At 38.0% G+C, this 23,818-nt stretch overlaps 1 protein-coding gene across 15 annotated transcripts; it reads left to right on the top strand.

Moving 5' to 3' along the window:
- The first annotated feature begins 1,947 nt into the window (after positions 1-1,947).
- tpm1 (tropomyosin 1 (alpha)) lies at positions 1,948-23,762 on the top strand. Of its 15 annotated transcripts, none has more exons than XM_082159873.1 (10): positions 1,948-2,233; positions 3,203-3,328; positions 8,952-9,085; positions 12,629-12,746; positions 13,272-13,342; positions 14,123-14,198; positions 15,988-16,050; positions 16,189-16,258; positions 17,968-18,046; positions 19,620-20,164. In XM_082159873.1, the coding sequence occupies exons 1-10, from the start codon at positions 2,120-2,122 to the stop codon at positions 19,621-19,623; spliced, it is 855 nt and encodes a 284-aa protein (XP_082015999.1). In that variant the 5' UTR covers positions 1,948-2,119; the 3' UTR covers positions 19,624-20,164. The 15 variants fall into 15 exon arrangements, with proteins under 15 accessions (XP_082015999.1, XP_082015998.1, XP_082015996.1 ...); XM_082159870.1 differs by lacking the exon at positions 14,123-14,198 and adding an exon at positions 14,604-14,679 and having other exon boundaries at positions 1,961-2,233; XM_082159865.1 differs by lacking the exons at positions 14,123-14,198; positions 19,620-20,164 and adding exons at positions 2,943-3,068; positions 14,604-14,679 and having other exon boundaries at positions 1,961-2,233; positions 17,968-19,528.
- The last annotated feature ends 56 nt before the right edge of the window (positions 23,763-23,818 follow it).

The raw sequence follows: 23,818 nt of genomic DNA, 5'->3' as shown, positions 1-23,818 counted from the left end.
GTGACCATCAAAGATTAAACAGCATACAAATCAAATGAAATGTCGACCCAGAACGAATTATATATGACTGTGAATATTTGGGGGTGTTGATGGACTCGATCTACTCCATCTATGAATTGATCATCGTTCTGAATCCCATCCGAACGAAGTCGTTATGTTTTTTTTTTAATGTTTTTTTTTATTAAACTTACACACACACACACACAAAAAGAAAGCATGAAGCTCGAATAAATGCTTCATGCCTTTTCTATCTTTTTATATATTATATGTTCAGATATTGATTCAACAAAATATTCTATAGGGACTATGAAAGTTTTGTGAAAATGATCAAATAAATAACTTAAAAAATTAAATAAAAAACACTGGTGGGGAAAGAGTTAACGACAGTTAAGCTCATTTACTCAAAACTGCAGTAGTTTTATTAGCATTGCATTGTGATTATTATAATTTTTTTGTTGCATTACAATAATGACATTTGAGGGTTGAATAGATGGTATCGATAAGTAACCTTTAACCAAAACTCCAAGAACAGCTTTGTGCTATTCAATACAATTACAAGAGAGCAGAAATAGTGCAAGACAACTGCGTATTATAAGACTGGGGTTATTTTAGGGAATCATCACATTATGTTTGACCACTTGTCTAAGTGTTTTGTCATTTGGAATATACAGACTGGACCAGCTGCTCGGGCATTAAGAGTGCCCTAAAAATACTCTGAGAAGCTTGTAAGGAGGAGAAGGACAGACCGAAGGATAACAGAGAGAGGAGTCAGTCCGCTCAATATCCCAAAGAAACAAACTGAAGCTCCTCTTGCATCTATCATGGGATCCATAAAGGCACAGCCGAGTCTGTTGATGACATTTTAAGCCCATGCAGAGTTTTTGTTAATTCTTATTGTGAAGAAGTGTTGAAACAAACGGCATGTATGAGTTCTGATTGTTATCTTAGTTATTATGAGATAATGTTATCAGTCAGAAATACGAGAATCTGAGTTATTCTGTCATTAGTGACTCTTGGTCCAACACTTTTCCGTGAGGTTGATGGACCTTTCATCCCAAATAGCATACAGTATTAAAGGGCCGATACCCCTGCCACAGAATGCCACAGAAATCAAAAATAGCATTAAATGCCTCAATAAATTATTTCTAATTACCAAAAAATACCCATAACATTTATTTTTTATTTATTTTATTTGGTTTATATTTAAGTCAAGTCAGGTCACCTTTATAAAGCACCTATATAGCACACTATATAGCACACTAGCACACTAAAAGCACACTATATAGCACCTATAGTGCTTTATACAATACTGATTGTTTCAAAGCAGCTTTACAAATAACAGGAAAATAATGCAACAAAAATTGTTTCTAGAAGAAAATAGCGTCATAGTTCAGCTAAAAGTAAGTTCAGTGATGGTTCGTTTTTGTTGTAAAAAAGTTATTAATTTAGCTCATTTATATATATATATAGCCGCTGGAGAAAACAGTGATGTCATCGTTCAGTTATCATATAATGGTGTCAATGCAGGCAGATCAATAATATTGTTGAATATTAAATGTCCCCAACTAAGCAAGCCAAAACACAAAGGCGAACATTTAACATCTGATGTATTTCTTAAAACTCTTCCAGGCCTGGTTAAAGTGTATATATACAGTATAAAAAAATGGAGATGGATTTCTTTTTTTGTTGCATATACATTAGTCATAAGTGATCCGACTGAGCGATGCATTTTGATAACAGAGCGTCACGTCAACAAACGCGTGCGTTCTGTTCCATTCCGTCGCGCTCAGTGTGTATGAAGACATCTCAAGGAGTTCGCCTTGCCCATCACACCCCTTATATAGGCATATAAACGGTCAAATGTCGAGCAGTAGCGAATCGCCACACAGATCCATAAAAAAGACAGGGGCCTGGAGAAGCAGCCCAATGCGGGTGTTTCCAAAAAAGTATTGAATGTCCAGAGGAATTCAGTAACCCCTCCCGTGAAAGTACGTATTTGAGAGCGCGCACAGGAGCGGGCGCTCGCACTCCAGCACTGCGTTCAGTCCCAAGCGCTTCTGACCGGCACTCCTCTGTGGACCTTTATCTGTCTCAGCTCAACAGCCCATAATAAGCAGCCATGGATGCCATTAAGAAGAAGATGCAAATGCTCAAGCTCGACAAGGAGAATGCCTTGGACAGAGCTGAGCAGGCTGAGGGAGACAAAAAGGCGGCGGAGGACAGGAGCAAACAGGTCTGCGGTTTTAATGAGGACTTTAAAAAGTTATCCATTACGCGCACGCGTCGGTCTCGCGCGCGCTACTTGATAAACGGATTATTACTGCGCCTGAGTGGATTAGTAACGGGAAAAGTGTAAACTTTTCATTGTCAGTTAAAACAATATCTATATCTATCTATTTAGTGTTGCTGTAATAATAATGTCATAATTTATATGTTGTCATTCATCTAATGCAGGAAAATGTAGGCTATATGCAGCCATTCATTCAATTAACCCTCATGTTATAGCCTATTTGGTCCCCGAGAAGGATAAATAATAAGCAAATGTCTGTGATTTCTACTCGAATTTATTTGGTTTTCAATGTTTCAACAAGATTTCCATTATTAGTATGCTATTAAATTCAAAGTGGTTGAAAATGTGTAACTACAAGGTTGTAACCTAACCTTGAAATCACTTACACTTAAGCTTTCGCTATTTTTTAACAGTGTCGTAATGTCTCCTCTGATCAAACCAAAACTCTTCTGGCATATATTACAGACACTTTAACTCTCCGTGGTCTCACAAAAAGTAGTCTATATTTTGCTATAAGAGACCACAAACAGATCATCCCGAAGGGTTAAATAGCATGCTTAGTATCCGAAGTATACATATTTAGTGTTTAAATAGCTTTTGTAATAAACGTTTACCTTATTTGTTGTGAAAACTGTCATTTATGCATGTGTAGTTAGAAGACGAGCTAATTCAGTTGGAAAAGAGGTTGCGCGTAAGCGAGGACGAGCGTGATAAAGTGCTTGAGGAGTACCAGGGTGTCGAGGAGAAGCTCCTGACCGCCGACGAGGTCGCCACCAAGGTATTTTCCCGTGTGTCCCTGTCTGAATCTCCCTAACTTTTCTTTCTTTCCGTCTCTTTCTCTGCCTCCACACTCCGCGCGCACTCTGCTTCCCGCTCTTCACTGCTGTCAATCACTCACTCGAACACGCGCAGCTTGAGGATGACCTCATAGCACTGCAGAAGAAACTCAAGGGCACTGAGGATGAGCTCGACAAGTATTCCGAGGCTCTTAAAGATGCCCAGGAGAAACTGGAGCTGGCTGAGAAGAAAGCCGCAGATGTGAGTATATGCAGCTTCTTCACCGCCTTCCTCACGCATCTTTTCCTGACACTTTTGGCATGTCACTTTTTTTTTTGGCCTATAGCCATTATAGACCTAATGTCTGTCATATATCACATTTGAAGATGGTTGTGGGTATTGTTTTCGGACCCGGGTTGCACTTAGGAAACTTCTCAATTATGTTTCATTTAAGTGACACTTTCCTCACACGTCATTTCTTGAGATAAATAAACAATAAAGTGACGTCACGCCACATGTTTTAGGCTAATGAACTGTATGTGTGACATCATTTCGTGATCAGTTATCTATAAGGGCAAAGAGTCGCCTATGGCATGGTGATATAAACACAATTTGCATACCTCTGACCAAACATGGAGTGTTAGGGTAAGCAAACATTAACATAAGATTCGCGATTTAAATTACAAGACGTGCATTCCAAGACGAGAGAGAGAGAGAGAGAGAGCAGTCAGGCTGTTATATTTAGCCCAGTGCTTTATATGGTCAAGACTCAGCTCGAGCTCAACTCCTTGGGCTCTGCCCTCCTCGACAAAGACTGAACGACTGAAATACTTTCTTTTTAAATGGCCATTCATTAAGTGTCCAAACTAAACTGTATTGCGAGTATTGCATGGGTGGATAATCCAAAGTCTTGTAAAGTATTTGCATAGCTTTGCATGAGACAAGGTCGTGCTCTGAACATCTAGCTATAAAGAACAGTTTACCTGAGTCGTTTTGTTCCGGTTATTCGACATCCGTCGTTAAACAATTAAGAGAGTTATCTCGAATAAAATTAAACGCATTAAAAAGAAGCAAAATCGTAAAAAATAAATATATATTTTCACTCAGTTTTGTTGTGTGTAAATAATAGATATTTGCACTTTGGTCTTGGATTGTGCTCACTAGGACTCCCCCTCGTGTTCAATGACAGAACTACAGTAAGGGCGCGAAATTTGGTTGTACATAAGTTTCAAATTAAAATATTACAATATTTTTAAACACACACACACACACACACACACACACACACACACACACACACACACACACACACACACACATATATATATATATATATATATATGTTTAAAAATATTGTAATATTTTAATTTGAAACTTAAGTATAATGTGTATATACTGTTTGTATATATACATTTGTTTTTGTGGCAGACGCTTTTATCCAAAGCGACTTACATTGCATTTTAACAAGGTACACATTTACATTCTTATCAATTCTTGCTTTCCCTGGGAATCGAGCCCATGACTTTGGCATTGCAAACACAAACGCTCTGTTTGAGCTACAGGAAAGTTTTATTTATTTATATATAGATTAATTTAATCTAACATGAAAGTTTGTGTTTATATAATGTGTAGCCTATATATTATGTGTATGTGTGTGTGTGTGTATACACTATACACACACACACACACACACACACACACACACACACACACACACACACACACACACACATAAACTAACTTTAATGTTAAATGCAATTAATCGTGATTAATCGATTTGACAGCACTACTTTAATATATATATATATGAAGAGTTCAGATGCAAAAGCCTCTAAGTGCCATCTGAAATTTTCTTCTAGAATGATCATTTTTATCAAGCTTGTATATTTAAGTTCAATAATTTCACTTAAATGCCAATGCAAATTACCTATGAATTGTCATTTAAGTGAAATTACTGAACTTAAATATACAAGCTTTATAAAAATGATCATTCTAGAAGAAAATTTCAGATGGCACTTAGAGGCTTTTGCATCTGAACTCTATATATATTATACATACATAAATAACAATGATAATTTATTATAACAAATCCATGTAATATTAGTAAATAATATAACCATAATAATAAAAAGTATATAGCTAAGTAAAATATTATTTTGTCACTTAACAATCTATTACAATATCAAATTGTTTGGAAAAGAATAAAACAGCAAAGTCAGATCTGGTCGAGGCTGTATTTATCCCTATAGAGGGCGCAACAGGACAAAACGAATAGACTGGAGGCCCAGAACGGCGCACCCCTCCCAGTGAAGCCATTCCATATTTAGCAGCTCAGTTTCAGCAGCAGCAGCATCCCAGTATCCCAGTCAGTGAACCACCAGCGCACTGATTAACGCATTCATTCAGGTGTGCAGCGGGTAGTGCATATCCCCCAAATGACTTTACAATGACCTACGAGTTGAACGAATTCATAAAAAATAAAAGTTTTAACACATTTAACATGCATTACATCTCACCTCTCGTATGTCTCACATGGAAATGACTGTTTGATGTAAAGCGGCAGATAAGCCCTAGTTTGTGGTAATGACGTCGTTTGGGGCTCGCCTACGAAAACATGGTTACTTCCGGTGTGATCTGTAAACGTTGCTCCGCTCACACACACACACTCACACAGATCAGAGGCAGCAGCGTCTCTGAGCTGTGCTCTTAAGGAAACGCGGTACTATACGAGGCTTTTAGGGGTTATTTAAAATTATAATGGCGGCTACATCGCTGGAAGCAGTTAAAAGGAAAATTAAACTGTTGCAAGAGCAAGCAGACGGAGCTGAAGAGAAAGCGGAGAAACTGCAGAGGGACTTGGCGCTCGAGAGGAAAGCCAGAGAAACAGTAAGAACGCTACATTATATAAAGTGTGAAGTGCATGTGTTGAAATGCGACTCGCTACAATGTAGCGTCACGCGCATTCCACGCGTTCCGACGGGAATCTGTTCATTTAAACGGTCGCGCATAGAATATGCGGATATGATGATGTGCGCGGTAACGTAGCGGAATTTCTCAGACGCCCTCTACGCGCTGTTTGTCTGCCCGTTAAACGGCGATATGTAGACTATATTACGCCCGGTTTTTATATGTGTTATTTAAGAGCTCCGACTTACGACAAGCAGGAGACGCGAATTAAATGCTTGCCTATGTGATTATAGACTGACGCATCTAAATGGAGTTTAAAGGTGCTGAATAACGATGTCCGACTCGTATTCTAACGAGTCGCAATTTTGAGTCGGATCTTGTTTATGAATCAGTTGAACCGGTCCACAAATTTAGTCGGAATTGATTCAGAAACGGACTAAAAATCTACGAACGTTTTTTTGATCAACAATTCTTTGACTCGTTGCGAGATCTGTCTCTTTTGGACCGGTCCAACTCATAATAAAGCGAAATAATGAACGGGAAACATTTTGTTTAAACATGATCGATTCCCAGCAGTGAGCCAGCAACAACTGATGAGTGAACTGATAACATCGGATGTGAATTAACGTTGCCATCATGCAAAAAAAAAAAAATGTATTAATAAGTAGCTATTTTTTTAAAATGGCAAAAACTTTAAGACTAAAGAGTAAATTAATTTTTTGAATTAATTTGTAGGTTTGTTTAATATGATTGCAAATTATATTGATGCTATAAATTGACTTATTAAATGATTCATGGCTGCAATAAACTGAACAGAGACTTGTTAAAGTTCATCTGGAAAAAAATGTGAACCACATGATGATAATTACGTCTGAGAGTCTAAAATCATTAGTGAGACGTTTTTGAGTCGGTTCTTTGAATAGAGTCGCTCGAAAGAATCGATTCGCGGGAGTAAGTCGGACTTCTTGAAACAAGACGTTTAAACAACAGAGACTATATTGTTTTCACCCAAAACTTTACCGACATCCCTGTACAAGACAGTTTTTTTGTCTCTTGTTGACTGTTGTAATTGGAGAGTGGGGTTATAATCCAGTTAGTTGTACAGTAGCCTACTTCTCTGAATAGGTCCTTGTTTGATGACCATTTACATTGGACCAGATGCTCTGAGTGCGATCATTTCAGGCTAATGCCAACAGCAGTTTAGTAGTGATCCTGGAACTGTTTATGTAGTGGTTTTATCGTAATGAACTGGCAGAGTGTTGCTGCCTCAGGCTCTGTGTGGACATCTGATAAAGCATTTGAGCCTGAGCAGTTTCCCTTATATGGCCGTCTGCATTGTCACATACAGTGAGACTCACCTTAACCGTGCAGAAACAAACAGCGGTGGCTGTCAAGGTTATCCGAGTCGCTTTCCAGTTTTTCATATCTCAGCTGACAATATAACATGTACTTTGCCCTATGTAGCTCCCTATAGTATGCCTTTGCCTATCACTGGGCTGGGACTTAAAGGGACAGTTCACCCAAAAATGAAAAATTTGTCATTTACTCACCCTTGAGTTGTTACAAATCCAAACCTGTATGAGTTTCTTTCTTCTTTTGAACACAAAGGAAGATATTTAGAAAAAATGGGTAACCAAACAGTTGGGCACCATTGACTTCCATAGTATGGAAAATATACTATGGAAGTCAATGGGGTTCATCAACTGTTTGCTTAGACATTTTTCAAAATATCATCTTTTGCATTTCTCTACTATATAATAGGAGAAAAACAATTCAAGAAAAACAAGAAAGTCATACAGGTTTGGAGCAACTTGAGGGTGAATGAATGATGACAGCACTATCCCATTAAGCAGATGTTATTTGTTATTTATGCTATAAAAACATAAATGCAACTTTGTGTTTTGATGGTGTAACAAGACTGTCGATTAATTTGCCATAACTCTTATAGCCCAAATTTTACATCTGATGTAAAGTAGAGACTCAACATATAGGCTAGTTTGTCTAAAATGTCAACAACAACTACAAAAAAAGATCATAATTATTAATGTGGCAGATGAGTTTGATTAGGGCTGGGTTTCACTACAGGTTTTCAGAGTGAGTTTGATTCGGATTCACAAGCTTTTTTCAATTCAATTTGATTCAGTTCAGATTCAATTCTGATTCATTTAGGAATATTTCAATTACTGTATTTACCAAAATATTACTTTTTTTAATCTGAAACGTGCTGCTACTTAATGGTAAATATCAGACTAATTCAAACCGGTAATTTGTCTTTTTGAACTCTTCACACATAAGAGTCATTCATTTTAGGAATTGGTTTCATCGCATAATATATGTGGAGCATAAAATTAAAATGCCTATATATTCAACTATCTTTTCTATGCATGAATTGGACAGCCAGTTGTACTTTATTGTTCACATTTAGCATCGTCACAACAGAACTGCAATCCCATTTTTGGTTTACAGCCACCGGGAACTCACAAGCTTCATAAAGCAGCATTGAGTTTCACTGCAGTCAGCATGATGTTTGTAACAGGTAGCAGGAGCAGCCTGCAGTTCTCCACTGGTCGTGTGTGTTTGGCCTTTGACAGTGTAATCCGTGTAGGTCCGTTGGGACTCCCTCCCACAGCCTGTTAACTTTGTCCCAGAAGCTCGGTAATGATCTGATGGCCTAGTCCTGTCTCATCCATTAGCATTGCTGCAATTATGTGTTATATGGTGTGTGTGTGTGACCACAGCGGAAGGAATCGCTCTCTCTCTGTAGGTCTTAATGGAAGCTAGTTAGCATACACCAAAATGCACCATCACCAAAACCTACTGGATAGTTACAAATACAAGCTTGACCATTCTTTACGCTTAATGGGAGCTGTCAGCATTTTTGGGCTTTGGGTGTCACAGTCTATATGGCGTGTGTGTGAACATCTGTGGGCTTTATCTGATCTTGAGCATTTATACCAGTTCCTCTGTGCTCTTCAAGGCTGAGAGTGATGTGGCGTCCCTGAACAGACGTATCCAGCTGGTTGAGGAGGAGTTGGACCGCGCACAGGAGCGTTTGGCCACTGCCCTGCAGAAGCTGGAGGAGGCCGAGAAGGCTGCCGATGAGAGCGAGAGGTTAGTACAGCACTCACACTCGCGTTACAGAAACCGTCAAATAGTGCAGTGAAATGCGGTTGATGTCAAATATTTGCAAGGTCATTTCTGTGCAGAACTAGTAGAATCTCATTTGAATCTGTTTTAAGTGAGTGAATCATTCTTATTTGCTTTTCATTGAAGTGTCTCCTTTCTGAAACACTTGATGACTTTCTTGCCTTCGAAGGCTGAATATAGCACAAAACATTTTAAGTGTGAGCTGAGGACCGTTTAATTGGTTGCACCAACTGGACGAATATGCCGTTTACTGAATAAATCGGCGTCTTTGAGTCTGAACATCTTGATGAACGCGGAATCTCATTTGTGAGGAAACCATATGAACGCCGGATCTTGTTTGAGAACTGAACCGAATGAACGTTTTCGAGCGAACCAAAGGAACGCAGTATCTCATTCGTGAATGAACCAAACTTAATAAATGAATCACTCATTCGGGATCGATGAATGAATCATTGAACACGTCCGGCAGAATCTCGTTTCTGAACGAACCGAATGAACGCTATATCTAATTTGTGAGTGAACGAATGAACACTACGGCTGCCTCCAAAATCTCATTCTCTCTTGAGTAGGTACTTATTTTTGAAGAAGTAATTACTTGATACAAAAAGTATGTTTTATATCATATGAATGTGTGTAGTGTGAATGTAATCTGGACATACTACAATCATCATGTTGTCATTATCATGTGACATACCGACATCAGTTTTCACTTCACTGCCATTCCTGTGGCCTCATAGGATAGTAAACTGTCCATCGAATGCACACTTCAGAATCTCACTGGAAGTACTGTCATTTCGGACATAGGCCGCCTACTTTTTTCAACAGTCACATACTGTTTTTCACCTTTTATACAGTAGGGAAGTATGCGATTTCAGATGCAGCCCATATCATGTTTGTGAGTGCACTGAATGAACGCCGTATCTCGTTTGTGAACAAACTTAACTGAATGAACACCATGTTGTTTTTGGGAGCGAACCGAATGATTGCAGGATCTCTTTTGTGATTGAATGGAACCGAATGAACATGGAATCTTGTTTTTAAAAGAACCAAACTGTATGAGCGAGGAATCTCATTTGTAAACCAAATGAACACAGTATCTAATTTGTGAATAAAGAAAACCTAATGAATGGATCACTCATTCTGTATCTCTGGGCAAATTCCATCTATGTAGGCGAAAAACGAATGTGAACAACTGGATCTCTTCCACAAGGCCGTTAGCGAAAGGAACATGCGATGATCATTTATGATTAATCTGATCATTTATGGTCATGTGACGCAGCGAATACTCGTGATTCATTTTAAAGCTAGGTGGCGGGAGAGTTCGAGGAGTTTTGTTTTGCAAAACACACATTTCACACATTTGTCATGTTATGTTTAAAAAGTTTAATAAGTTTAATAGGTAAGAAATGTTTGGTAAACGCAGGGTCCAAAGATGACACGGCAAGTTTTAAAGTCGGATGCATATCATTTAGTGGATTTTCGCTAACAGTATATCGCTCATGTATTTTGAACTTCTTTTTACCCCTAAGCAAAGAACAAAAAAAGAGCTTGCCATGAGTATATTGGGGCCTTAAAATGACTCGTCCAAAGATTCATTCTCTATATCCCTTGAGCCGGCTCTGCTCTGATTGGTCAGACGGCCCAGTCTGTTGTGATTGGCTTACAGCACGTCTAGGAAACCAAACACCCCTTACTATAACTGAACTTCAGCTCTGGAGGCTTCCTCAGTCCTCTGCGATTGCACACACTGTAAAGACCGTATTGATGCCGTTGATTTTACCATATCAATCCAAGTGCGAGTCCGATGATGAAACATTGGAAGAACTAGTTATTCAACACAAACCTTCATCACAAGGACGGCTCAAGCAGGACGTTTCTCAGTGAAACTATTCAGTTTGTCATACATTATGAGATGTTGCAACTGTAAATCCTCACATCTGTATTAACAAGTGTATATCCATCAACAAGCGTGTGTATATTTCTAATTTGAGGTGCACATGTGGGAACTATATCAATAACAGTGCATTCGTGAGCCGAGCACTGACGTGTAACATTATAGTTTGTAATCTTGATTCATTTCATTTCCAGCAAAAAACATTATTTTGTGATATATTGCCTAGTACCATTACCATAATTGCGTATGGCCATGGCATAAGAGTTTGTCCATACTGGCCAGCCCTAGTATATACAGTACAGAGCTATAGCATGCCATACAGTGGTGTTGTAGAGTACAAGATTATCAAGTGTGGCGTTCTGCAGGACTGTCAACCTGATTCACTTAAGCAGAACAAGTCAGTTGACTGGTCCGCACCCCGTCCCTCCCCCTCTCGCAGGAACTGTGGTTGCTGTGTGCAGAGGCTCCACCACTGTGTTGCTATTGAAATGACAACATGCTGCCACTTCCTAGCCTGCACCGCACATCTGGTGCCCTGCATAAAGACTGTTTGTGTGCGCGCTGAGGGACGTCTGTGTAATTCGTTAATCACCAGGACCACGAGGCTACATGTGTAGTCCGGAAACGTCCTAGTTGTATTTAGGCAAGTGTTATTATTGCTTTTCTGTTGTTGTACACAGTATGTGTATATATATACAGTGGTGGCCAAAGTTATTTAGATGTGACTAATCATGTGACACTGAAGACTGGAGTAATGATGCTGAAAATTCTGTTTTACCAACGCAGAAATGAATTGCATTTTAAAATATATTCAAATAGAAAAGTTATTTATTTATAAAAATATTTCACAATATTACTGTTTTTGCTGTATTTTGGATCAAATAAATGAAGCCTTGGGGAGCAGAAGAGACTTAAAAAAAAAAAATATATATATATATATATATATATATATATATATATATATATATATTTATTTATTTATTTATTTATTTATATTAACATAATGAATAAAACTTACTTAGTTGCTATATCAACATACTATCGAATAGAATACGTTCATTAATATCATTAATATAAAATATTTAAAAATATATAAAACGTTTAACCTTGTAAAGCACAGACAAGGCTTTTTTTAAGCCCTTGAAATGCCTCTGCATATAGCATAAAAATCAAGGGCACTGCAGACGGTTGTCATTGTGTGATGCTGTTTTTGGCCTAAACAACTGACGTGAGCTGTGTGCGTAGAGCCAGTGGGTTTCTGAATAAACAGCAATTTGTAGAGGCACTAGGCTGCGTTTCCCTTCCTTTGTTTGTCCACACAGAGGCCCTCTCTGTCTCCGGCCCAGTGCGCCTGCATAGAACCACTCTGTACCGAGACCTGGTCCAGCTCTTAAGTGCTTCTTCCCTCCCATTCATCTCTGACAGTCACTGTTCTGACATTATGAGCAAACGTGGGTTTAGAAACCAAAAGCTCAAGAAATCTAAAACGGTGTCTTGGCTGCAGACAAGTTGGCGTCTTTGAATGTAATTTGTGCCGAGGTATCGATCCAGATTGAGTCAGAGGGAGATTTCGTTCTTCCTTTCACTTTATTTCTTGTTTCCTCCTTCCACAGAGGCATGAAGGTCATTGAGAACAGAGCTCTGAAGGATGAGGAGAAGATGGAGATCCAGGAGATCCAGCTCAAGGAGGCCAAGCACATCGCTGAGGAGGCCGACCGCAAATACGAGGAGGCAGGTTTCCTCAGCCACCGAACCACACATGCACACACACAGGAAAAAAGAAACAAATGACTTCCTGCCTTATCACATGACCGCTCACACTTAGTATGAGCAAGCAGATGTTTTCAGTTCAGCATGAAAGATTTGCTGTATTTTGTAATCTGATTAAAATATCGCTTTGAGGTTTTTTTTGTTTTTCTTTTTTGTTTAGGTTTTAGTTTTGTCATTTCATGTTTTTGTTTTGTCTTGGGGTTTTGTTTTTATTTTGTCTTGTTTTTATTGTCTTGGGTTTTTGTCTTGTGTTTTCATTTTGTCTTGATTTTTGTCTTGTGGTTTTTTGTTTTGTTTTCAATCCCCTTTGTATTGTTGTTTTGTTTTCGTTTTGTCTTGTGGTGGTGTTTTGTTTTTTGTCTTGTTTTCATTTTCTTTTTTGTTAAATCTTTTTTGTTTAATGTGTAGAAAGTGTACTTTTCTTTCTTTAATTGGCCACAAGTACAGGCTTGTAATTCTCCCATGATCTGGCCTGTGTGTGCGCAGGTGGCCCGTAAGCTGGTGATCGTTGAGGCTGAGCTGGAGCGCACAGAGGAGCGTGCAGAGCTGAATGAGGGGTACGAGGCGTTCCCGCAGCCCTCTTGCATGTCCGCTCAAACATATACACATTCATATTCATATGCATGTGCCTGACTCGCACAACCTAACAGATTTTATGTCAGTATGCCTACACACAGGACACATTCAAAAGACGCTAACTAGCTAGCTAATCTGTTCACTTTTCTGAGGTAAAAGAACGTGAAGTGTAGTAATCGCTAAAGATAAAAAAAGAATAATAAAAACATTGTTTTTTCTGTTGTACAGTCCATTGTAACTATGAGAGTCGCAGATAAATGTTACTTTTGTAAACTGTCGACATTTAGTGCACGCTGCTTGTCCCACCCCCTTCTTTTTCTGATTGGTCCATTATTTAAACTGACACGTATCATGCTGTAATGCGCTATTTTTAACTTGACATGAACCATTGCATTCCTCGGGCCTTCAGTCTATCCCTCCATCTGAATAGACCTACTTCCCTATTGTCTCAAATGTGAAAAATCAGTACATCAAACAAGTAGTATGTACAAAGTATTTATAAAACTGTAGACGAAAAAATACATGACCTCCTACTTCCGCCGAAACTGAAGTGTGCACCTGACGCACATACTGACAATTGCTCAGATGCAACGCAAGAATGTGTCCTGTGTGTCCGTTCCCCTTAGAATTTTACTCCCATTTTGCTGTTGTCTAATACCTGCCTCACATTCCTGTCTTTTATAACGTTTTATTTTTGCATGCACTGTTAACTTGCATGTGGCCCGCGTGTGGAATGGCCTTCCCCCTGCACACACTTACAGAACCAATCGAAGATTACAGGATGAGCTTCGAGTGTTGGACCAAGCCTTTAAGTCATTAAAGGCATCAGAAGAACAGGTACTACTGCACATGACTCTAACTGTCCCACCTGAATGTGTGTGTCCTGCTTGCTAACAGTGCAGCCTTGTTTGGTCCATCTTTTTGTTTTTGTTTTTGGTTTCACGCCCTTCTAACTTAGCAGGAATGCTGCTAATCGAACGCTTCTTGTAGGGTGTAACAGTTTGCATGCAGCAGATCGTCACATTCCTGCTGCGTTAAGGGGATTTCGGACTCCCCTTGTCCTCCAACCCTGTTTTGATTGATTATTTTGGGGTTTTTTTGTTTTCTTTTGTTCCTCTGTTCTGGTTCCCTGATGTCAATCCATCCAACCTGCTTCTGGTTCTCCTCCTCTCAATGTACCTTACCTCCTCTTGTTCGTCCTCCTCCCCTCCTCTCCTCTGCGTTCTGTGTGTAAAACACCAGCAAATGCTCTGAGCTTGAGGAAGAGTTGAAAACTGTGACCAACAACCTGAAGTCCCTGGAGGCCCAGGCTGAGAAGGTAGGTGTGCTTCTGCTGCCCCAGGCACACCGTCCACCCCTCCTCCTGAACCAACCGGGATAACCAGTGTGTTGTTATGTTTCACAACCCATCTTTGTCTGAAAAATATCAATGAGCTTGTCAACAGAGGGGTTACATCCTTTGCTGAAAATACCAGCTTAACTTTCTGATTTCCCCTGCTTTGCTGCTGGTTTAGCTGGTGCATCAGCATAGTCTCTTTTTAAGCTTGATGGTCTTTCTGATTGACCAAGAAAATCTTGTTAACAGTGAAATCTGGTTGAGCTGGTTAAGCAGCCTAGTGGAGGCACCAGCATACATATGCTTGTGACCAGCTAAAGGTCAGGGTCGTCTTCAGTAGGAAGTGTGAAGGCCCGTTCGCTCCAAGAACTATGACGATAACTATATTAGCATCCACAGTATGTTTTAGCTAGCACTGCAGTTTTGTCGTCTGCCGCTTTAAATGCTCGAGCAGCAGGATCGATTCTAATTGGCTGTCAATGTTTTTATCGTTCATTAGATGAAAGAAAAAATTATCTGAAAGTGATTCCGACATTATTGTTACTTTGTGCCGTTATCGCTAGTTGTGTTGTGGACTCTGCTATTCTTTTATATTAGGACGATTTTTAGTTCTTTATCATTATAGTTATCGTCCTTTGTGTGTGAACGGGCCTTAAAGATGAATTTTACTGTGGTCTGTCTGAATACTCGATTCTGATTGGCTGGAAGGCGTGTAATAAAACAGTTTAATGCACAGGTAGTTCCAACTCAGTTTAATCACTGTTCTACATTAGAGGAATAGTTAATATTTACTTAAATTTTTTAATTCTGTCAGCACTTACTCAAGTTGTTTCAAACCTGTATGAATTTCTTTCTTCTGCTGAACACAAAAAGAAGATATTTTGAAGAATGTCGGGAACCAAACAGTTGATGGACCCCATTGACTTCCATAGTGTTTTTTCCTACTATGGAAGTCAATGGGGTTATTTATTATATTTATAAATTATTATCATTATTATTATAAATTCTTTCTTTCTACAATGGCAAATAATCTGAAATGTCTTGCTGATGCAACCAAAGTAGATATAATTGAATATCGACTACAATGTCCATGATGATGTCATTTACAAAATAACAGTGTAGGCAGTCTGTCATAGATATCAGATATGGGAAAAAAAAAACTATTTTTTCCGCGACTTATGTACAGTAACAAGAAGCCTAAGTGTGTTATTGAGCAAAGCACTAATATAGTGTTAAGTGGTCGTGTGTGCTGGTTTGTCCTAATGTTTGTCGTTCTTGTGATGTCTGCAGTACTCACAGAAAGAAGACAAATATGAAGAGGAGATCAAGGTCCTTACTGACAAACTGAAGGAGGTATGAACTACTTTATCATAGGCTTTTTAGTCGTCCTTCTGTCCAGGGGAGGATAATATATCTCCCTATTCTGTTCAGTGCATTTGAATATTTTATTTCCTAGAAACGACTCAATGGCAATGTTTTTGTGTTCTGCAGGCCGAGACCCGTGCCGAGTTCTCTGAGAGGTCAGTCGCCAAGCTTGAGAAGACCATCGATGATCTCGAAGGTACGACTTTTCATTCACTCATTCTCTCATATCAGAGTCATTTCAGCCCCTGGCGAATTTTCATTCATACGTGTGATTGTGAAGTAATCGCTTCAGGTCATAAAGCTTTCAGCCTTTTATTTCTCTGTCGTCATGCTGTTCCTCAAACCTTCTGCCCCACCGGCTTTCTTTCGGCTTCCTTATCGGTTCAGTCACACAATTAAGCATTACTTCTTTTGAAGAGACCAGTCATTGAGCAGATCCACACACAGACTTCACATTGTTTTGTAAGATGACACACCGGTGTGACGGAGGTCCAATTACACGCAGCGTTTAAGCTTGATTTGGCTTTTATGAGCCTGCTGTTAAAGAGTCTTCTACTGTTCTACTCATTTAGATTTACACAAGCGCAAGTTCATTTTCATAGTCATACTGCTGTGTTTGCACTGTGATAATGCAACGTCCAGGTCTGAGAGACATCAGTACGAACCTTAACTGGAATAGTTCATCCAGAAATGAGAAATGTCATTTTCTCACATTCATGTCGTTCCAAACCTGTTTGATTTCATTTTCTTCTGTGGAGCATGAATGATGTTTCACAAACAAATTCCCACAGTGCACCTTTTCCATAATGGTAACCGATGTTTTTAACTCCCAGAAGTGACAGTAAAAGCACCGTAAAAGAACATTTACACTACCGTTCAAAAGTCTGGGGTCTTTTAAGAAAGACAATAAATACTTTTATTCAGCAAGGATTCATTTAATAATCAAAAGTGACCGTCAAAACATTTATAATGTTACAAGAGCTTTCTATTTCAAATGAATTAATGTCTTTTTAACTGTCTATTCATCAGAGAATCCTGAAAACAAATGTCACCATTTCCACAAAATATTCAGCACAACTGTTTTTGAAATTAATAATCAGAAATGTTTCTAGAGCAGCAAATCATCATATTAGAATGATTTTTGATGGATCATGAGACTGAAGACTGGAGTAATGATGCTGAAATTCAGCTTTGATCACAGTAATAAATTAGATTATAAAATATAGTAAAATAGTTTTTTTTTTTTTTATCAATAGTGTTTTACTGTGTTTTTGATCAAGTAAAATCAGCCTTGGTGAGCATGGGACATTCAAAAACGTCTTACCGACCCCAAACGTTTGAACTGTAGTGTATGTATTATTCATTATTGGTATGTGGTCACACACAGTCCTGGCCATAAGCATCAGGAAATACTGTAAAAGTAGTGTATATGACTCATGTGCACTACATAAAGTGTCCTGTGGAGGTTTGACATCAATGACAGGAAACCAATAACGCCTGAAATGACATCCAGACGAACCATGTTTGTGAGCCGTGCGTACTGGAAGCTGGAAATGTTTTCCACTGATGAAAAAGTCATACATGTTTTGATTGACATGAGCGTGAGAAATGTGAATTCTTCGTTTAACTCGTTGACGGGTATTTCGCCATGGCTCCTCCGAATTTGTCATGTCTTTTCCTTGTTTCAGATCCTTTCCATTCATTCGTTAACTTTATTTTCTGTTTTCCCTCCACTATATCTCTTCACGTCACTCTCTCGCTGTCTGTCACTCCGTTCATTGGGGCCCGTCGTGCCGCTGGACTGGATGCTTCACTCCTGCACCTGCTTTTATACCCCTTCCACTTCTTCCTCTCCACCCTCCTCTGTCTCCCCTCCATCAAACACACCACCCCGAATCCCGATAGATGAGTTATATTCCCAGAAACTCAAGTACAAAGCCATCAGCGAGGAGCTGGACCACGCTCTCAACGACATGACTTCAATGTAATTCACCTGCGGTCTCTGCCTGTGCCTATGCCCCTCCCCTATTACCCATAACCCCCCTCTCTAAATAAGGTCTTGTATCTTCAGTTCACACACTATGACTCTTCCTTCTGTTTAAAAACTCTGCTATCTCTGTAACTCTACAAGACATGTGGTCTGTTATTCTAGGTATTTGATGTCAAGTCGTTTGCTTATTGCAAATTGTTTCGGCCATTGCTTGTAGAGTCAGTGCATAGGAGTTTCGTGTTTTGAATTCATAACTATTGTATCACTTTATTCAAAATAATCTTGTGAGGAAAACAAAAACTAACTTTCTCTTTGGTTAAACTTTTGCTTTTCAGTACTAAGGTTGGGCAGTATAGCTTTAAAAGTTTATATATTTATGTTGTGGTGTTTAAATATTTTAACTTTTTTAGATTTTTTTTATTATTAAATTAAACATTCATATAGAAATATTTAACATTTAAAAAAAAAAAATTTTTCACTGAAGAAATGCACAGAATATTTATTATATTTTTTATATATAAATATAACAAACATATGTTTTTTTTCTATAGACACTACCGTTTAAATGTTTGGGGGCATGACAAATTATTATTTTTTATTTATATTAATTATTTTATTCAGCAAGGATGGGTTCAGTTGTCCACAAGTGACAGTGAAGAACTTCATAATATTACAAATTTGCTGTTTTTGATTTTTCAAAAAAATTAATATCTATCACGGCCCAGAATAATATTCAGCTGTTTTCAACATTGATAATAATAATAAATATTTTTGAGCATCAAATGATTGATTGACTGGAGTAATGATGCTGAAAATTCAGCGTTACATCACAGGAATAAGTAAAATTTTACATCAAAATAGAAGACAGTGGTTTTAAACGATGATAATATTTCATAATATTACTGTTTTACTGTATTTTTGATTAAATAAATGCAGACGACTTTCACAAACATAAAAAAAAATCTTACGACCCCAAACTTTTGAACGTTAGTGTACATTTTAAACGAAACATGGGGATTTCTGTGACGAAGTAATCTCAGAATCTATTCTATCTTAAAATAACAATATTCAGGATGTTGCTTAATTTTATAACACAAACAGAATAATAAAAAACTGCCTACAGATTGACCATATCACCCAGCCCTATTAGCAGTACTGTGAAGACTTAACTCAGAGAATTCAGAAACGCACCACGCTTTTACAGTGGGAAGCGTTTCGTGTGTGTGTGTGTGTGTGTTCTCGTCCTCTGGTGTAAAATTGAACTACTAACAAGGTCTCCTGTTCAGAAGACAAGCCCAATGGGTTCTGATCTCATCTGCCGACATCATGTTTGATGCGGTGTCACTATGTAGTAGTTGTTTAGGAGTGTGTTGCGCTGCTTGGTAAGTCAGCCGTGTGTTTGTGTGGCCATTCAGTACATCATACAGGCTCTTTATAATAAACATCCAGCGTCCGTTTGGGACGGTAAGCATCATGTGTGTGGTGGTTTCTTCCCTTTCTCTTGTGTTTGGTAGTTTTCTGTCCCTTTCATCACTCCTTTTTTTTTTCACTTCTTCCCCCCGTGCAGATAAATTGTTCCTCAAAGACGCCTCCCGCTGGCTGAACGACATCACTCTGCTCTTTCCAGCCTTTCTTTCCCTCTTATCCCCGCTTCCCTCTCTTCATCGATCATTGTGTTTTGTTGCTCATCTCTACTTGTACAGACCCTTTAATTCTTTCTGCTTTATGTAAAACTATGTAAACCTTCTTGTTTTTTTTGTTCTTTATTTTCCTTTTCATTTCTATGTGCTTTTATCGCTGTGGCTGTAATAAAGTCAGAAGCATTGGTAGAAGTCGTGGATTTCCTTTATGGTTATCATATGAGCTGTTATCGACATTCAGAGAGGAGAAAGCGAGCTTTTGGTCCTCAAGTGTTTAATAAAGCTGACGTCTTTTCATGTGTGGGGAACATTCCTAGAGCTCTGCACGTTGGTTTCGACATATTTACATGTTAGGCAAATTCATTCTGCCAGGCTATTCAAATGTCTGTGGCTTTTTGATCAAGTTTTGACATGGAAGTAGATGACGGTCACTTTTGTTCTAACATCTTCATTAAACCACATGATTACCTGTCGTACTTGTTCTGCTCTTGTTTACAAAAACATGCGTCAACCGCAACTTAAATTAACTTGTGATAATACACTTATTTTCAGCGTTCAGGAAAAGAGTTTGGGTTGGGGTTTTTAGCATACCCCTAAACCATTGATATCTTATAGAATCGTAATAGTTACACAATCGTTAGAAAATAGGATATGGTGTTGTTATAATGGTATTTTAAACAAAGTCCCCACTTTCTACTAAATGAGACCAGTGTTACAATAGATGTCTTTCAGCTTATAAAATGACAACTATTTTCATTATTCAATCACTTATTTTTAGTTTATATAGTTTATAGTGACATGCTTCACATGCTTGTGAAGGCACTTCTCAACAGATCAATGTACGTTACATATATAACGCATGTATATATACACTGAGATGTATAACACATGTTACTAGTCAGGACCGAATTCTTCACTTCGGGTGACTTGTTGTTTTGTGTCATTCAGCTCTAAGCTCCTAATCTGCTGTTTACATTTTCTACTGAGGAATGGGAGTTTAGATTCAAGTAGGGTGAATGTGGGGTCAAGTAGGGGTTTTTGTTTTTCTCTTAGCAAAATATTTTATTTATAAATGAAGACTTCAGATGCAAAAGCCTCTAAGTGCCATCTGAAACTTCCTTCTAGAATGATCATTTATATCAAGCTTGTATGTTTATGTTCACTTATTTCACTTTGCGATGAAAAGTTACCTATTAATTATCATTAAAGTGAAATTACTGAACTTAAATATATACGAGCATGATAAAAATACTAATTTTAGAAGAAAATTTCAGATGGCACTTAGAGGCTTTTGCATCTGAAGTCTTCAAATTATTCATTTTAGTAGATATTTTAATTAGCTATAATATAGTGGTTCTCTGGTTTGGCCATGGGACCCATATTTTCCCATGGTCACTAACTTACGACCCAAATTTTTAGGAATTTGAACTAAGTATTTATTTATTAGAAATGGTTGACATGCACAAGCACCGTCCAACTTTACTCATCACACATACACTATAAGAATATCACGAACACTGATGAACAAACAGTATAAGGTAAGGTTATTAAGTAGCAGTCCCAAACTAGTTTTAATAAGTTGACTTGAGCCACCAGAGTCATCAAAAATATAGAAAATAGCACAAAGTAAAAATAAATGTAATGGAAACAACAGGTTCCATGGCAAATACGTACACTAACATGAACTTTTAATGAAACACATGGACACTGATCCTGATGAATAGTTGGGCCGGGAGTTGAGAAACACTACAGTGTGTTACTAACTTTGGATTAATGATTTGTTTGACACTTCCAAGACTGTTGCAAGTTATTTTTTTGCCAATTTCATCCATGTTTGCCAACAACCACACAACACTGTATGTTCTGTTAAACTTGAGCCCTGCTAGTGGATACATGAGCTCTTAAACACCCTGCTGTCTGATCCCATCACAAACACCTTCTCCAGGTTGGTTTCAGTCTGAGTGAAATGTTACTAACTATTCCCTCCAGCTGTTCTCATTTCTTCTTCACTCTGTTCTTTCTCTGTTTCTCTCTTTCTCTTGTCTTAACCTGCTGCGTCTCCCGCTCCTGTAGACCGTCTCTACCAGCAACTCGAGAAAAACCGCCTTCTTTCTAATGAGCTGAGAATGGCCTTGAATGACGACTAAACTAGTGTGGACTTTTTGCTTTGGTTTTGTTTCTGATCACCAAATGGTGTCTAAAAATGAATGCTGTTGTGATTGAAAGATCAAGGAATGTGTTTTTGTAACGAAGTTACACTTTTTGCTGCCTTCAAGTCATGTTGGGAAGATCATATTAGATATTTAAGACAAAAATAAATGTTGTCATATTGTGTGCACAATTGAACACACACACACTCTACCAGTCAAAATATCATTTTTATGAAAAGTCTCTTATGCTCACCAAAGTATCATGATTTCCACAAAAAACATTAAGCAGCAAATACTGTTTTCAACATTGATTAAAAAAAACGTTATTAATAATTGATCACTAATAATTGATAAATATGTTTATATTATATAAATGATCAATTATAAAAAAATTATTTGCTCTTAATTGTAGAGAAAAAACCTTCATGACTTTGTCATTCATTGAAAGAGAAATTGACCAGTGCCTTTTAGTCCGACCAAAATCGTAACTGCAGCTTCCGAACTCTTCCCAGAAAACCTTGAATGCAGCATTTAGATGATGGATGGCTACCACTTTAATCAGGAGGTCATCTAATGCCTTTTGCTTTATGCAAGAGTCAGCACTCTTTAACTGTCTGTTAGATATTTATATATTAACACATGTATATCAGTATATATCTATATAAATATATATATTAAAATGTATCTCTGCTATGGTTCTTTAAATGAAAGCATGAATTGAGTGTGTAAAGTCTGTTATAGGCAGTGTTGGGGGAAGCGTATTACTGTTAAAAGGTTTGTTTGAGCTGCACCCTCTACTGTACAGGCATGATTTTACATTTACATTCAGTTCACTTCTGGTGTGAAACATTTGCCAAAAAATTGGCTTTTTGGTGTTAAAAAACAAACAAACAAGCTGATGAGGAAAAAGTAGCGCATTCCGTTCCATTATAAAGTAAGTAATGCAGTAAGTTACTTTTTTAGGGAGTAACAAAATATTGAAAGTTTCCCCAACACTGGTTATAGGCAGTGAAGCGTACGTTTATGAATGAACCTGCTCAAGGTATCCACTGCATGTTATTCCCCCACAGGCTTTGCATTGATATTAACGTGTCTTTCACTTGATGTTCTAACAGAAAAACTCTCACATTCTAAAGAAGAGAACGTCGAAATGAACCAGATGTTGGAACAGACTCTATTGGAGCTGAATAACATGTGAATCCTGGTCACATAATGATGATGATGATGTCTGCATTTTGTATTCGTTTTTTTCTTTTTTTTTCGTCCTGACAACTATCAGATTGAATAACATGTGCCATTTGTTACGAAAGCTTTAGTTTTCCTTGTATTTTATTTTTTTATGTAATACTATGGTACATGTTCATTTTCTTCTGATTGTGCACAAATGAAACAAAGTTAGCAGCAATTGCACTTAATTCAATATATGCACATAACGGTTCTAGTGGACACGGTCGAGTCTGATGCCAAGTTGAATTGAAATTGAAAGGTTTTTCTTTTATAGTGTACGTCGGATTAGGTTGTCCTATGTATACTGGTGCTACTGTGAAGGCGGACGTCTAGCAGTGTGTAGCTTATAGAGGTTTATGATTAACTTTATACACTTTCCAATTTGGATATCATTCTCTGTGCCAACATTTAGCCCTAAAGGGACTTATTTACTCTCCAACTTTTTATTTATTTTTGTTTCCTTCCCATTTTGCTTCAGGATGTCAGGCAACATTATTTGCAAACGCTCTGAGTTCGCTTGCGCCGAAAACCATGTGGTTCGAAATGTTTTCATTTTGGATTAGAAAAATATGATGATAATCATATTTGGTTGTGCCTCGTTCATTTTAGTCATTTTAAATGTAGATGTATTAAATGTATGCCATACATAAATGTACAAAGCTAAAATAAATAAAACCACTCCCTTTGACATTTTCTAAAGCCTGGGGTCTGTTTTTGAGGGGTTAATGGCTTTAAGTGCACTTCTGCTC

The sequence above is a fragment of the Leuciscus leuciscus genome, assembly GCF_965113295.1.
Source record: "Leuciscus leuciscus genome assembly, chromosome: 25".
NCBI lineage: Eukaryota > Metazoa > Chordata > Actinopteri > Cypriniformes > Leuciscidae > Leuciscus > Leuciscus leuciscus.
Note: the sequence above shows the minus strand (reverse complement) of the source record. Positions and strands in the feature narration are given on the sequence as shown.

Bases quoted from the DNA above. Each gene is read 5' to 3' on its own strand.
- tpm1 (XM_082159864.1), top strand. From the start codon at position 2,120: ATGGATGCCATTAAGAAGAAGATGCAAATGCTCAAGCTCGACAAGGAG. The intron at 16,051-16,188 runs GTATGAACTACT...TGTGTTCTGCAG, and splicing joins TTACTGACAAACTGAAGGAG to GCCGAGACCCGTGCCGAGTT. The intron at 16,259-22,957 runs GTACGACTTTTC...ATGTTCTAACAG, and splicing joins GACCATCGATGATCTCGAAG to AAAAACTCTCACATTCTAAA.